The sequence below is a fragment of the Apteryx mantelli genome, chromosome 17, assembly GCF_036417845.1.
Source record: "Apteryx mantelli isolate bAptMan1 chromosome 17, bAptMan1.hap1, whole genome shotgun sequence".
Taxonomy (NCBI): Eukaryota; Metazoa; Chordata; class Aves; order Apterygiformes; family Apterygidae; genus Apteryx; species Apteryx mantelli.
This window is the reverse complement of record NC_089994.1, coordinates 9,537,732-9,552,180: the sequence shown is the minus strand read 5'-3', so window position 1 is coordinate 9,552,180 and position 14,449 is coordinate 9,537,732. Positions and strand designations below refer to the sequence as shown.

Here is a 14,449-nt window from a genome sequence, read left to right as displayed (position 1 = left end):
ATAGGTGACACGGCAATATTATAAATTTAGGTTTAATCAAACCTAAATGCAGTACAGTAGACCTGCAAATCATAATTCAGGTACCTGAGAAAAATGTACAGGTGATTAGACAGATTTAAAATAAACTGTTTACATATTCCAGCATCTAGGTAGGTGATATTGCCTCAGTTACGTTCTTCCTTCTCTGCTATTAATTCCAAAACTGATCTAAGGAGACTAAGACCTTTACTGCTGAAAATACAAAGAGACAAACAGAAAGGGAAGAGGGTCTGAATTTCAGCAGTATGAACATGAACATAGGTCTCCTCAATCCCTTTCGCATTCTCACCTCTGCCATTAGTAAATACAATCATCTTGCTCCACGTTCATCCCCTTATCTTTGGGCATTTAAATGAAGATGAGTGCAAAGGAAGGAATTTAATTGTCCTCGATTCGCCATAAAGATTAGGAAGAGTCAGACCTAATGAAGACGCTGACCCCTCTTTTCTGCCTCACTGACAGAAACAAAGATATTACCAGTGAATACATCTGTATTCAGTTACTGCTATAACAAGAGCTCTTTTATACAAACACTGTAGTATAATAAATCATCCTTCCACTGCCAAGATCTGAAGAAAGAATGTTCATTTGAATTTTACCAACTTGAGTCAAAGCAGATCAATAAGCTTGATGAACTGAAGAGTCCAATTTAAATCATTTTATGATTAGATTTAAATTATTTTTACAATTTAAATTATGACATGATTATGAATATATTTTTTAAACTTCATCCCACTCCTGACAGTAACAGTGGGACAAGAAAAAGGAAGATAGTGACCACATTACTCCGAAAAGGAAAATCTCTTTTCCAGGTAAGAGACAGGACAAGAGAACATCTAGGGAAGGCCTAATTTAGGCAAAGAGGCACCAGAGTGTTCTCTCAAACAATTGAATTGTCAGGATCATTTAAACCACTTCACTCTTCATTTCAAACATTCATCTCATGCACTTGCAAGCATTTTGTTTTTCCTTCCCCTCAAAAAAAGAAATAATTTAATCAATGAAAGCTTTTTCATGCAAGATAATTTCATAAAGAAATCAGAGATTCAAAGGAACCTTACTGCCAAAATTTTCTAGATAATACCATTTTGCCCAACAGTTCTCACTACTTCTTCAAATATAATGGAATTCATCTCTACCCACTCACCTCTCTTTTGGCTTTGAAAAGAAACATTTCATCTGTCTTCTGAAAAGAGCATTTCAAGGCCTCAGCTGGATTCTTAACAACCTCTTCGTGGAGCCCAACATTTACATGTAAATGGGTTGCTGAATAATTGGCAGCATCCACTCCACCATGGCCATCAAATACAGCAAAGTAAGCTCTATCAATGTCATCCTTTTGTAGGGAGGGAGAGAGAGGAAGACACGCAAGCATTCAAAAATAAAGTAGTTCCTAGACTGGTAGCAAAGATTTCTCTGTTCTGGTGTTTTTTCCCCCTAAGACATTGCATAGGTTAGGGCAATTAAAATCAGTTTACTCATGTGCAAAAGGAATAGAATGGGTAATTTGCAGGGGAATTACTTGTCTTTGTTGTTTGCTATTGGCCATTTAATATCTTTGAAAGTAAACTGAAATTGAAGTGGCAGATAACTCATTATCTAGTATCTTCATTAATTGGTACTTGTCCTTGTTTAACTGCTGTTTTCCGCTTTTTTCATCCATTACTTCAGTCACAAGAACATCAAAACTACAACAGCATAGCATTAGGTGAACTTCCTGTCTCCCTACATCACTTCTGACATGAAGACCAATGTCCCAAGATTCCTCTTTATCAGGGCAGTAGTTACTGAGTCAGTTTGCTAGGAGCTAAGTCCTTGCTCCAGCAGAGACGCGATAAACACTTCTGGCAACAAATTCCTAGCATTTCACAGTTCCTCCATCACCAAATCGCTGTGTTCATATGAACGTTGAAAAGCTAACAAACTGACCTCCCCAGTTTTGTCCAGACTTACTGATAAACCAAACAGCTGATTGAACTCTGGGAGCAAAACATGGCGGTCCTCCATTTTCCGTCGAGTGTTACGGATGGCATGGATGGAAACAAGCAGGAAACGTTTCAGTGGTCTCAGTGGTGGCAACTGCTTCTTCCATTCAAAGCAGACATCCCAAAGCTTGTTAAAGAAGCAGCGCTGCAAAGAGTCTCCATCCAGCACTGACAGCACAAAGACAAACAATAACTTGTGTGCACCAAGTTTTTCTCCCTTACACCATAATTTGTCCTTTCTTCAAGTTTCTTTCCTTAAAGCTACGCACACACACTCAGCGTTCTGCCTCTACAGGCCCAGCAAGAATTACAGTCGGTTGAGAATAATGCAGAGAAGAAGTGGCATTAACGCACAACAGTATAATATTAAGGATAAGAAGAGCTTCTTGTTACCAGTTCTCTTTCAAAATAGAGGCGTATCAAATGGCTGATATTTTTATGCCAATAGATTACATACAATCACATCAAGGTCCAAAAATCAGTCTGGCAAATTTAATGCAAAATTTATTATTATACAAGTAAAATGCACAAGATATAGTGGGGGGAGTGCACCCCAAAAATACAGAAATAATCAAGTATAGGTAGAAATACCTTCACACTGGCTAAGAGTTGCTGTTGTCTTGGACAGAAGGGTTAAAAAGTATTAGCCTGGCTTAGGGTTAGGTTATGTCTTACTGAACCACTTCCACTGAAGCAACAAGGAAGTATGAGAATATGTTTTATTGAGGTTGACAGCTCAACTCATAGTTGAGCTGAACTGAAGATTAGTATTTTAAGCTGTTGTCTTTATCTTTTTAAACACACAGGATTGTAAAAGCTAGATGGACAGAAGAACATCTCTGCCACTTTCCTGCTTCGTCATTACAGAGCAGAACTGTAAACACCCATTGAGTATGGCATGAAAAGCTCCAGCCAGACACTCAAATCCTTTTCTGGATAGCTTCCAAAGATCAATTAATCCAAACTTATTGTTCATCAGACTGAATGTGGTGGTGTTTGGGATTGTGTCTAGCTTTGCAATGCAGTGTCTCTCAGAATAGGTGATAATTTAAAATTTTGTTATTTGAGTAAGAACTGTGCCCCAAAGCTAAATCAACTAACTTCAGAAAGCATTGAAAAGATCATCTATACAGCAAAAAAGATTTGCTAGCCACTAAAGCATTTCCTAAAAAACTGCAGTGGCATGAACTATTTTCTGTTCTGTCTCTCTGTGAACTAACTCTATTCTCTATACTACCTTTATTTTATCCTGACTCCTGCTAACACTGCTAGCATTGTTTTTTTCAGAATTCCCTTTATAACTCCAGGTTCTCAAGCATTTCTCTGTCTCAACAACACTTGATGGCCAGCTTCAAATACATCTTTGGGCCTGGAGAATGAAGAAAGCTTAAATTTAAACACAAAGCGTTGATAAGCAGTCACTATTTACTATCCAAAATCACTTTTTGGCTTGCTTAATATTACAGATGTGAATAGGTGAGATATAACTTCAAAAAATTAAGACATCAGATATGCAAATATTATTAAATAGGACAGGATCTTAGACAGCCTTGTCTACATCCATTGGTCAAGACAGTTATGAATTTGTAAACTAATGCTGACCAGGAAGACTCAGACACACATCACTGTTTAATCACTAAGCTGGTGAAATTTGACATGGAGTTTAGTGCCTTCATACCAGAAATTCTTCTGCAGTACACCATATCAAACAGTGGTATTCATATAGGCACACATACCTACCTCACTCGTATAATCACTTCTCTTCCATTCCAAGAATGCTTTTCTCCAGAGAGTTATTATAACAATGCAGGAAGAGAGAGTCCATACTGTGCTGTTGCACAAGGAACATCATTCTTTCTATTTGTACAGTTAAAGCAATGTAATAAGCAATTATAAGACAGGGAAAACAAGTATAATAGGTGTATGAACACAGTCCAAATGTGCAGAGAAATGAATGCATTTAAAGTAGATATTCTTTGCTGAGACTAGGCAATGCAAGCATCTGAAGCAGTTTTTTGTTGTTTTTTTTTTAACTGAAGTAAGCAGTTTTTTATAGTGTTCAATATGGGGAGGGTAAATAGCTATTTGATATAAAGGACAATGGTCACACAAGAACAAATGTATATAAAATGGAAGGAATATGTAAGATGGAAATTAAAGAAAGTTTCAATTATCAAAACAGGAAAGGTTCTGGAACAATCGTCAACAAGGAGTAGTGAGAGAGAAGGGAACCTGAACTAGTTCAAGAGGAAACTCAGTAAAGATTTTGCAACTTTGCCTACAGTATATTAAAAGTAGACTGCATCAGTCTCTAGGTCCCTTCCAATCCCTTTACACTAAAACAGCAGCACAAATTATTGTGCAAGTTTCACCATACAGGGCTCCAGAAGACATTAGAGGCTTGTGACAAAAAAACCCAAACCAAAACAACAACAAAAAACCCACAGTCTCTGTCCTATGAAGTTCTTCATTACTTACTGCTTCTAAACATTAAGATTTCTCAGTCTTTCAGACATTTGCTAACTGAGGGTCTACCTGCCTAAGACTTTCATAAGACCTAGAAACAGAAATGATAATCCTAGGCTCACAAGGTGTGAACTGCTATATATTTGCAGTACTGCTGCACTTCATCTCAAAGATGATTATATGGGAGTCATTGAAGAGACCCAGAGGAGCAATTGACAGATGCCTTGATGATCACGTTTCCAACTACTCTGAAATATTTGCACTAAGAACCTAGGCAATTATCATATGTAGCTTACAATATGCTCTTCCTTATTTTCCTAAAATTTCAGTGACAGCAAAAAAAGATACACCACTGAAGCACAAAGCCACAATGCAGTAGGATGTAGTTCTTTCTCTCTAATGCAAGGGGAAAAAGTAAGGGAGACTGTTTTAAATCACTGTTGACAATGGAAAAATCTTACTGTGTCTCATGGTCAGTACTGTAACCATGAAATAGAGCCTCCACTTATGGAAGATCAGTATCTATATCTCCTTCAGTTTCCTCAGGCAAACCCATGCTCTAGCACTGCTGCCTGTATCTCTTATTTGCTGTCCATTAGCAATGATCTAGCCTAAAGCTCCTCTTTTGCCAGCTTCTTCTCATCCCAGGCAGTATATATTGCTGCAAGGTAGCTTAGTTGCACTGAAGTCAGCGTGACTGCTCACAGAACAACGTGTACAACAGAATGCAGAAACTAGGCTGAGGAGATTAAAACCAAACTGAGTAGAAAAGCCATCCACAAGGGTCTCTGAAGGCTTGTGGAACACGCTTGCGAGCTAGTTTTAGGAGGAACTGCTGGCAGCCCTTGAGGGGCGACCCCAGCTGCTGAGCGGAGCTCCCGGGCAGGGCTGCAGCTCCGCGAGAGCGGCGGCAGAGGGCGCAAGGCCCTCACCTCCCCGCGGGCCCGCGCGCAGCGCCGCGCCGCCGAACGGAGCGGAGCCTGCCGCGGCCCCGGCCCAGGGCTCCCTCTCTCGTTGGCAATACTTCTATTATTTCCTGCATTTCGCTTCTCACGTTCTCTCAAAGTCTACCACAACATCTTTTTTGTATGCTCTGGAGGAGGAAAGCCAGTGCTTGTTATTTAGACCCCCGCCAAGTTGATATGAAGCCAACTCTTTCCATACAAAGTGCTCAAAGTGTGATAAGTATCTCCAAAGATATTAAGACTACAAACATTAAGGTAAGAGAGTAAATATCCAGGGTGCAGCAAGATTTGATTAAGTGCGTTCCGCCTTGCCCTGTTTCAGGCTTGTAGGTAAATACTGGAACAGGCTTCCGGAAAGCGAAGCATCCTGGCCGGTACCAGAGCTCTGCTTGGGGACGAACAGGCCTTTCCCCTGAGGCACGGAGAACTACCTTTGAAGTCGTCCTAGGAGGATGGAAGGGTGACTATTTCCCCTTAAAGGGCAGACTAGTTTGCTTAAGACATTTCTCTTTTCCATTTTTATCTTCAAATTCTGGCTGCTTCTTGCTCTGTTTAAAATCTTGGCATAGGGAGTGAAGGTTTGGTGAAGTCTAATGTTAAATACTTTAGCATGTAAATGCAATAGGACCATCTGTTACACAAAGCTCAAACCCGGTATGCAATCACTAAGGCCTGTTTTCTCCCTGATTCAGGCAGATAGGAAAAAATGCAGAGATCAGGCAGAAAATATATGCTTCAAGTTCTTCACCCGTCATCATCCTATCTTTTTTGGAGGGAGCGGGGGGGAAGGACTCAATAAAGACAGATGCTGTTGAGAAGCTTGTCAAAAGAAAGATCTGGAGTTTCAAGTTCTGGATTGGCCCCAGGTCCCAAAATCTGATTCCCAAGAACAGCCAAAAGCAAGATGAATTATGTAGGTGAATTTAAGGTTTTCATGTGGCTGCACAATAGCCATTCTGGTGAAGCCAGCACTATAGTATAGGAGTAATTGCCTAAGGTCAGTCCACCAAAGAGAAGGCATTTCAAGAAATAGAAGAGGTTATCAACTTAAGATAGGAACCGAATCAGTTCAACTTAAGTGAATTCCTCCAATGAAGACTAGTTCTTAAGTAGTTCAGTTCAAGAAGTGGACATACTCAGTCATTAATCACTTTTGGGAAAAGAAACTCTCTTCCCTTTCCAGAAAGCCCACTCATAATCAGTCCAGGGCTCTTGACACCATGCTTGCATCTTGCCCACAAAACTAGCATAGCTACCTTTCATCCCACAGGTACACAGTAGGAGCAAATAAAGTTCTGTTCACTATTGCTTGCCAGACATGCTAACCAAATATTCTGGGAAAATTTTCAAAACACTGAAGTCTTCCAACAGACAGCCTCTGGGAAAACCACAAAAGGAAAAAATATACTTACAGGTGAACCTTTCCTCATCTCCTTCTTCCTCCGTTTCCCCACTTTGCTTCTTAAATTCAGTAAAGTCTGTTTGGAGAACTTCATCAACTGCAGCATGGATCAACGATGCTGCAAGAAGTGGTGAGACACCTCTGATGGTAAGAAAAGGAAGGGAAAGCAAAATAGACTGCATTAGTTTAAATTGAGCTACAGCCTCAATGTTTATGATTGGTGACTTTAGCTCAGATTTAGAAATCATTACAATCAGTAATTGTAACTTTATTAGTAAACTAGTGAAAGAAACCATATGTTCAATATTTATTCATACAAGTCTTTAGTAAGATCTTTGGTTAGACAAGTGCTTTCTCAAGAATGGGAGGAGGAGGAAGTGTATGAATCATGTTTTCAAACTATTCCCTCACACTTCAGTCACAGACGGTACCTCATTCTCTTGTGCTTTCTGATGGGGACTGCTACCTTCAATTAACAAGTATCTGAATGCAAACATTTTGTTTTTACTCACTACACACTACTATTCGCTTGCAGTTAATTGTCTCACCATAGACAGTGTCAGAATCTCTGCATTGTGGTACATGCAAACCACAGAAAAAGTTACTGAGGACTCCAATTCCCTTCCCTCTACCAAAAAGTTATGCTCAGTACTAACCTACAAACCTTTAATATTCAGTTTCTCCTGACTGAAAGTTCCCCAAAGTAATCACCTAGGAGGAAGGTGCAAAGAGGTGCCACTGGAGAATAAGCTAAGAAAAGACTCCGAGGCTTGAGATTCAACTAAAACTTAAGTGTCTAGAAAACAATAATGCTACATGATCTACCCACCCTTACGCAAGCTGTGTGCTGTATAGGAAAAACACTTGCAACAGTGCTTTTGAATCTACAAACAAATAAGCCTTTTGAGTCTACAAACAAATAAGCAACTTTTAATTGGAGCTACTAGAAAATAATTCTTTTATATTCACTATATTCTCATGGTAGGCACTAACAATTATGGTACATAGCACACATGCCAGACATTTTCTATGAGCACAATGAAGAATAAGCATGGATATCCATTAAAAGGATTGTGTCCATTGTTCACAGAGTGTTTGGTATCCACAAAATATCAAGTAATACAACCAAAGCAAAAAACCCCAAAACATTAAGGTACCCGCAGCAAGTCAAGGGCAAGCACTGATTTTGCCAGGAAATATTTTGGAAGCCCTACACAAAACTGCTTGGCTACAGAACAAGAAATGGTGGAAGCAACTGGTCCGCGAAGGAATTGAACAGAGATAACTTGGTTTTGTGTGTGTGGAGGAGTGGGGAAGGGAAGACTGTAGGTTTTTAGAACATTTACAGCTCCTAGTGACAAATAGCTCAAATGCATTTTAACACTGCATTTCTGAAAGGGAGGCCTTGTCATCTCTTCACAGCCATGTATGAGTACCTCCTCTGGCAGCAAATAGAAACCATTGTGTTAGCCACAGGCTGCTAACAGAAGCTTGTTTTATGCTATGCATTCTGTAGCAGTGATGGCCTGATTTAATGAGTCATTTCAGTACTTCCAATACACAGCAACGTGTTTGCAACCCTTTCAGTGCTAACTGCAGTCATTTCAAATCACGGGAAAACAGAAATTGGCTTGATTTTATTTTACTTTGTAAAGGGCTATTAACATTCAGAGGAGTCTGTTGCTTTTCCTACCCAAGTCAAAAGTAACAATGCTCGCGTATTAGAAACGGTTCAGCATAATCACAATGACACCAACAGACAACCTCTTGGAAGACCAAGCAAGCAATACGTCTGAAACAGATATGGTAAGCCAGAAAATTGTACTTCCTTTTTTCCTTTCTATAGGAGGAAAATAAAGGAACAGGAAAATAAAAGGCACACAAAAAAAGGTCAGATGTGTAGCTGATACCACTGAAAGTTAGAAGCTTTAGTTAAAGCATGGTTCAGCTCCAAGTACAGACACAAATATACTAAGAGAAATAATTATAGATTTAAATGGACAGTAAGAGCCACAGCTTCAGACATCTTCAGAATTTCTTTGCTACACTGGAGAAGATTCTGAAATCTAGCCTAGGTTTTCCAGCTCAGCATTAGAATAGGGCTCAATGCTTTAGTTTTAAACTTTGTAGGCTTCTGCTTTCCAAAACCCTGACTCACTGAACTGGGTCGCTAAAAAGAACCTTAAACAAAAGCCAAAAAGAAAATGCCATAATTCACAAGTCCCTTTTAAACCTCTAATTATAGGAAGCCTGTAACAAGGAAAAGGGTTACGAGTTAGTAAGTCACATCCTTCATGTTTTTCCAGTTGCCACTCAGTTCCTAAAAAGGAAACTCAGAGATTCCTCAGTACTGATAGGCCTCATGCAGCTTTGCTTCCTATGCATTTCCTTCCTGCCCCCCCCCCCATTCTGTTTTGCAAATCTAAAAGAAAACGGATGCTTATTGGGATTGTATTCTGTTACCCAGTCAGCAACAACAACATTGTGCTGTTATTTCTGACTGGCTGACAGAAGATAAAATAAAAGCCTAAAAAAAAAAAAAAATACATATTATATATATAAAACCCTAACCATTTAGTTCAACCTCAGTTCCGAGCAGGACATATTTCCATATTCCTTTATAAGCTCTTCAGGCTGGTACTGCCATCTAGGTAAGCCTGCTTTTTACACAAGCTCAGGGAAATTGAGCTCCATGACAATGGCACCTTCCATTCAGTTCAGATGTTTACTGGTTCTAATTTCACCCTCTAAAGCAGAGGCTCTACAAGTTAACAAAATATATAGCTACAGAAGAGTGAGAACCTCTTACACATAGCTACGAGGTCTCACTCCGCTAGAGAGTATCTGGAAGCAGACACAGTACCTATGGCAACCAGTGCAAAAGCAGAAGCCCACTGCAGTTACCATAACAGACTTCAAACCTTTTCTGTAAACAGAGAAGAATGAAGGAAAGATTTTTACAACAAGTGACAAAGAAGCCCTAAACACCCTGCTGACCGTCTGAAGCAAGCATAATTTAATTTTCATGAATCAGAAGAAACACTGTAGCTGTTTTCTAAGTGGGAAAATGAGGGTGCTGGGAAGAAGGGGGCAGCTGCTGGGGTGTGTTATGTGCAAGGAAGTTACCTTCTCTCCAGAGAGTCTTGGAAGAAACATGTGTCAGCCCCATTTCTATGACACATGCATCACTAATTGCCTAGCCTCAGCCCACACAGGCTAGTAGTAAACAGGCTCAGAATTTCTTTGCTACAGGCTATTTCTTTGCTAGCAAAAAGGGTGTGCTTTGACCACAGTAAATAATAAGAAAACATGTTATAACAGTGGAGATGAGGCACTGTAGCTCCACCACCAGCTAAAATCAGATCACCAGTGGCTGGGGCATGGAGTTCATATCCTCCAGCTGCTTCAGGGTAAAATACATGCCTCATTCTAAAATCTTGAGCACAGATACGAGTGGCAAGTTGAAGAGTGAAGCAACACTTCAGTTAATAAAGAACACATTTAAATGTATACACCATCTTCCCTGAAGGATTCCACTGCACACATATGGCACTGTTAAAAGGAACTACGTGAAGGCTTGCAGAGCTTTTGTTGATATGTGTACCTGTGGGCCAAAAGAGTTGCATACAGAAGTAGAAAGCAACTGATATTTTGCATAGTCTAGGTTTGCCATGAGTTAGAGAACAGAACTTATTTCTCTTCTTGTTCACTTTGTTTCTCTTCTGCAATACAATTTAGTTCTCTATTTTATTTCACTTTAAAAGAGCAGCTGTCATGCCATCAAATCCACAGCATATTCATATATATCATATCAATCATAAGACTGTCACCGACCCCTTACATATCATTCAGAAGAAAACACAGAATACACCTAAGTTTCTTCAGGAAAACAGGAAACCTAATAAGATCACTTCTTATTTGGTCTTATAGGTCACCAAATAACCTCAGACACTGTTGCAACACTCACTGCAAATGAAGACACAAGTTTGAAGACGCCCCCCAATTTAAGAGAGTATATTCAGGAGCCTCCAGCACACAGCTACAAGGGCGAGGAGAAGCACCTAGAGCACTGGAGGTCAGGCCATTACACCTCACCCAGTCACTGCCTCAACTATGACTTACGCATTTCTCAAAGGTTTGAAAACACACGACAGGCTTTCTGTTGTGCTCTATGCCCACAGCTTACAGCAGCTTTGAGAAAGCGGAGTACTGCAACAGATGGCAGACTCCATCAGCTGCTCTTCAGCACTGCAAACAGCGAGAAAGAAGCAAGCTCTGTGTAACCTGGTAGAGAGTGGTACAAATTCTCACCAGGACATACCAAACATCCAATGTTTATACAAAGCTTTCTGAATTTTATTTACTTTTCCAGAAGGAAGATAATTCACATTTCCCCCCGCAATCTTCCACAGTAATGTCAGGAAATCTCTGTTTGTATAAAAACAAGCACAAGAGATTGCTAACATTATCTGTTAAGTCCGATGATCACTTGCCACCTTTCAAAGGAAAAAAAAGAGTTACATAGTGTTCTTCCTACAAATTAATTATCAAAGTCATGGCAACAAAGCAACAGTAAGCATGGTATTACAAGCCAGAGCGCCACTATGCCTTTCTTTTTTTCCTTTTGGTTTAGCATATAGGATAACATATATATTATTTAGGAAAGACAAATGCATCAGGGTATAAAGAGATGCTGTATCTGCTAGCAAAAGCTTCTAGCATAAGTCAGCTGCAGCAGGAGAGGAGAGAAGATGCATTTTCGCTCTCATTTGCTACACAGCCTCTGTAACACCAGATGAGCACGTACAGTGCAGCTTTGCCAGTAACGCCAAAGTTCTGTCGCTGTGGACTCGGTGCGCGTTCATAGTACACACAGTAGCTATATCAGCAAAGTGTTTTTAATGCAGATCTGCAAATGCTAGCAGTTCTCTAATAAGTGAAAGATCCACTCAGGCTGCCGGAATAATACTAGGTCACAAGTTTCCTAGTAAACAAAAGCTGCCTGTATTCAGTATTTTCTCCCTGATCCCCTAGTTTTGTTCCCCTCCCCCCTTTTTATTCTTATAATCAACTACAGAATGTTTCCACTAAAGTGGCTCTAAGCATTATTATTTATTACAGCAGCACACAGAACTTCCTCGGTGATGGTGACCAGAGCTCCATAGCGCTCAGAAAAGTACAAATATACATTCATCAAGGAGAGACCCTCTGAAATCCCAGAGCAGATAGAAAGTGGTTTCTTGAATTAACAACATCAGACCTTTCAGCTGATGAACACTGATGGAGTTAAAACAAAAGCTAACAAATATAAGAAACAATGTCACATACAGAATTTCAATTTTCTAAACTTCCATCTTTACATGAAGTGTTTTTTACAGATGATCTGAAACTATCAGAAGCAGCACCTTCAAAATCCAGTCCTCACCATCTGTTTAGGCCCTCCAGTTGTTATCTAACAGTTTTACAACAAATGTATAATAGAGTCACCTGCTACTTCCATTTCATTCTTGGCAGAAAGAAAAAACACACGGTACAGCAGGAAAGGCTTAATTCCACAAAAGTCACTTTTCACTTAAAAACTAAGCCTGTTTTTTCAAAACTGAGTATTTGTTACCTTGATCATTAATATTGTAAACTTGTTCACAGCAAATAGAAGTACTGGTGCTATCATTGCATTGATATGCTTAATGGTACAAATCAGGAGTGAGGAGGTCAGTTTTAGGGGTTTTATTGAAAGCAAAAGTCACACTAGATAAGGTATTAGTATTTTTCAGAAAGAAAGTCACTAAAGGGAGTTTTAAAAAGAGACTGGGTAAACCAGAGGCAAGACTATTTTGTTTTTTTGCCCTCCATGCTAACACCAGATAAAAGCATAAAAACATCAGGATTGCAGAATCAACCACTATAAAGGAGGGAAATGCTGAAAATAAAGGTGCCTGGGCAACACTTTGGGTTGACAAAGACACAAAACAGGATGCTGAAGCAACTAAAGGATGAAACATTTGGGAGGGGTCAGAACAGGAAGCCTGAGTCTCACAACTGTTTTTGTAGTAAAGTCTCTTCAAACAGGAAGCCTGCTGGAATTTCACATTGTTCTTTCGCTATGTCACAGGATGGACATACAAGTTTCAGCTCCTATCAAGGGAAAGAAGAAATTTCTGTATCGGGAGTCCGATTCCATCTCATGTTCCGTTTCAGTACAAGTTAGTAAAATTCTGGTTAATTTCTAAAGCTTTGGAAGTAACTCAGGGATTCTTCGTGAACATTCATCCATTTCTGCCGATTGTCATAGCACGTAGCTCTTACCCAGAAGTGCATGTTAATTAAAATTCGGCAAAACAAGATTACTTAAGCCTGCCTCAATTCTGCAGAGAAATAATTTGATTTAGCTTAGTAGAGACAACCAAGGGGTTTAAGCTTGAGATATCCAACTGACTCCTTGTAAGCGACCAACCAATTGCCTCTGAGAAGCAACAGTGTTCAAAAACTCTTCACGGGACCTAACAAATCCCATTCCTTTCCCTGTTCCCTTCTCAACAGCGGTCCTCCTGGTGGTGGAGAAGGAATGTTTCTCTTTGCAAACACACAAGGGTTTATGCCTCCAAGCAACTGAAAAGACAAGCTAAACATCACCATACTCTGTTTCACCAAACCAAGGTATTAGCTTGGGCCTCTCAAAGCATGACCCATGCATCTATGCAGGTGTGAATGAAATATCTGACCATTAAGAAGTAAGCAGAACTGCAGATCTGTGTGCACAACTCAATTCCCAATAACGTTTTGATCTACAGACAAACCCTTCAATGTTACTAATCATCATGTAAAATGCATACTGTGATGCTTGAGCGTTGCAGAATTCTCAAATTTAAGAAATGTAGAACAAGTACCAATGCAAAGTGCCAGCAAGGTACATTGAACAACACCTTCATAGTGTTAGAACTGCTTATACTGACACTATATTTGAATGTGTGTATTTTCAACTGAGCTGTCATCTGTATGTTAGACATCACCATGGTAGCCCACAACAGGGGATCACTGGATCTAAGCTCCAGTGACTTTTCTTGAACTTGCTTCTCACAGTGGCATTGTTTTTGCCTCTTTAACAACTTTTACACAAACATTTACATGTCTTAGTTTATTTAAAAAAAAGAGGGGAGAGAAAACACTTATCTCTTAAAACCTTCAGAACCCTTCTTTTCCTTTTCTCATCTATTTTTTGTAGAGGATTTGAGGGATTCAGATCAATTGAAAAGTTTATTTATCCTTTAAAAGTACTGACAGTAGTTTTAAAACTTCTGAGAGTTTAGTTTCGGTCCTTAATTATGTGGATTATGAGAAGAGGGGCTGCACTTTCAAAATTCTTGTTTCCCATTCCTGGCCTTGGGCTCTACCAGTCTTTTCCTCTGCATGCAAGAACCTAGGCTACTCGTTGTGACATTGCAGCCTTTTTGTGATTGCAAAACGACCTTTCTCTTCATCATGGGAGTCCAAAACTGAGTTGTGGGTCTGTTGGGATTCCTACATTTGACACTTGAGGTACACTGTACTATGCCCAAGCACAGAGCTTGCCACAGGGTTGTTTTGAGACACTA

At 39.7% G+C, this 14,449-nt stretch overlaps 1 protein-coding gene across 3 annotated transcripts in view; it reads right to left on the bottom strand.

The window, feature by feature from the left end:
• The window catches only part of PPM1F (protein phosphatase, Mg2+/Mn2+ dependent 1F), a 36,085-nt gene that overhangs the window by 19,258 nt on the left and 2,378 nt on the right, over window positions 1-14,449 (bottom strand). For all 3 annotated transcript variants that reach the window (XM_067306944.1, XM_067306942.1, XM_067306943.1), the window contains exons 2-4: window positions 6,868-6,998; window positions 1,993-2,192; window positions 1,187-1,375 (exon numbers count right to left, since the gene is read on the bottom strand). In XM_067306944.1, the coding sequence (XP_067163045.1) occupies window positions 1,187-1,375; window positions 1,993-2,192; window positions 6,868-6,998 (520 nt within the window). The remainder of the gene's footprint in view (window positions 1-1,186; window positions 1,376-1,992; window positions 2,193-6,867; window positions 6,999-14,449) is intronic.